The 1,724-nt window shown below is 47.9% G+C and overlaps 1 protein-coding gene across 1 annotated transcript; it reads left to right on the plus strand.

Annotated features, from left to right (window-relative positions):
• Positions 1 to 756: 756 nt before the first annotated feature.
• LOC107300128 (uncharacterized mitochondrial protein AtMg00860-like) lies at positions 757 to 1,275 on the plus strand (the record flags this gene model as incomplete). Its single annotated transcript, XM_015829471.1, has 1 exon — positions 757 to 1,275. A coding segment is annotated over exon 1 (519 nt), but the record flags the coding sequence as incomplete, so codon positions are not given.
• Between the last annotated feature and the right edge of the window lie 449 nt (positions 1,276 to 1,724).

The following is a 1,724-nucleotide window of genomic DNA, read 5'->3' on the forward strand; positions in this document are numbered from 1 at the left end:
AACCATGACATTAACCCACTCTGGAAGCGACCCATCTTTTTCCCCCTTAAATAACACCCAAGCCCCCTGTTAACTTGACTGAAGTTACTGGAGAGTTTGGCCCATCTAATGAACTAGCAAAAATAGCTGCTCTGTCTCAACCAGGCGAGCCACTCATCCCCAGCGAGTACCGGAACCTATCGGAGGTCTTTAACAAAAAGGAATGCGACATCCTGCCACCCCATCGGCCTAATGACTGCTCCATTGAGCTGCTACCGAGGGCCAAACTCCCATAGCCAAGGATGTACGCTATGACTCCCCTTGAAATGGAGGAACTGCAACAGTATGTCAACAAGAACCTAGCAAGAGGATTTATTTGAATGGGCCAATTCTCAGGTGGGGGGTCTGGTGTTATTTAAGTAAAAAAAAGACGGGTTACTTCGTCTCTGCATGGATTATAAAGAGTTAAGCACTGTAAGCATGGAAAACAAGTATTCCCTCCCCCTCCTGAAGGACCTACTAACCCACCTGGCGAAGGGGAGCATCTTCACTAAATTGGACCTGAGAGAGGCATATTATCGAGTAAGGATAAAAGAAGGAGATGAGTGGAAACCTGCTTTTAACTGTCCCATGGGAAGCTATCAATTTAAAGTCATGCCATTTGGACTACAGGGGACTCCAGCCATTTTCATGCAGTTGATCAATCAGGTGTTACATAATCATTTATACAAAGGGGTTTTGGTGTATCTTGATGACATCCTGATATACAGCACAAATATGGCTGATCACGTAAAATTGGTGCGGGAAGTGTTAAAGAAATTGCTGAATGCCAAACTATATGTTAAGCCATCAAAGTGTGAGTTCCATCAGACCCGACTAGATTACCTTTGCTATCGAATTTCCAGTGAGGGTATTGAAATGGACCCCGCCAAAGTGAAAGCCGTGATCGAATGGCAACCCCCAAAGACACACAAACAGCTTCAGAGCTTTCTAGGGTTCGCCAACTTTTACCGACAGTTCATCCACTCCTTCGCCGAAATTGCATTACCCCTCACTGACTTATTGAGAACTGGAAAGGAAGGGGGAAAACCATGGATGGGCCAACCGCTAGCATGGACTATGAACTGTCAAACTGCTTTTGAGAACTTGAAAAGGCTATTTGCGGTCGAGCTGGTCTTAAAGCATCCTTGTTCAGGGAAACTCTGTGAATCAAGCCGATGCCAGCGACATGGCCGTCAGAGCTGTGCTATTGCAAAAGAACCAGGATGTGGTCCTACAACCCTGTGCCTACACCTCGTAAAAAAATCACTGATTGCGAGAGGAGGTGGGCTGTGTGGGAGAAGGAAGCCTTCGTGATTCGTTGGGCTCTATTAAACTGGCGTCACTATCTAGAAGGGAGCAAGGTGCCTTTCGAGGTATGGACTGATCAAAAAAACCTAGAGGCACTGAAAACTCCCCTCAAATTGTCCCCAAAACAAGTACGATGGGCGCAATATTTTAACTGATTTAACTTCACCCTAAATGCTCTCTACATGGGGCTTCCCTGGAGGAGCACCCGGAGGCTCCAGCTAGTTCAAAATGCGGCCGCGCGGGCGGTGTTGGGAGGGACTCGTCGCTCCCACGTCACGCCGCTTTTGCGCGAGCTGCATTGGCTGCCGGTGGCCTTCCGGGTGCGCTTCAAGGTGCTGATTATTATCTTTAAAGCGCTCCATGGCATCGGACCTGGTTACCTTCGAGACCGCCTC

This window comes from Protobothrops mucrosquamatus, unplaced genomic scaffold (assembly GCF_001527695.2).
Source record: "Protobothrops mucrosquamatus isolate PMUCROS unplaced genomic scaffold, P.Mucros_1.0 scaffold6180, whole genome shotgun sequence".
Lineage (NCBI taxonomy): Eukaryota > Metazoa > Chordata > Lepidosauria > Squamata > Viperidae > Protobothrops > Protobothrops mucrosquamatus.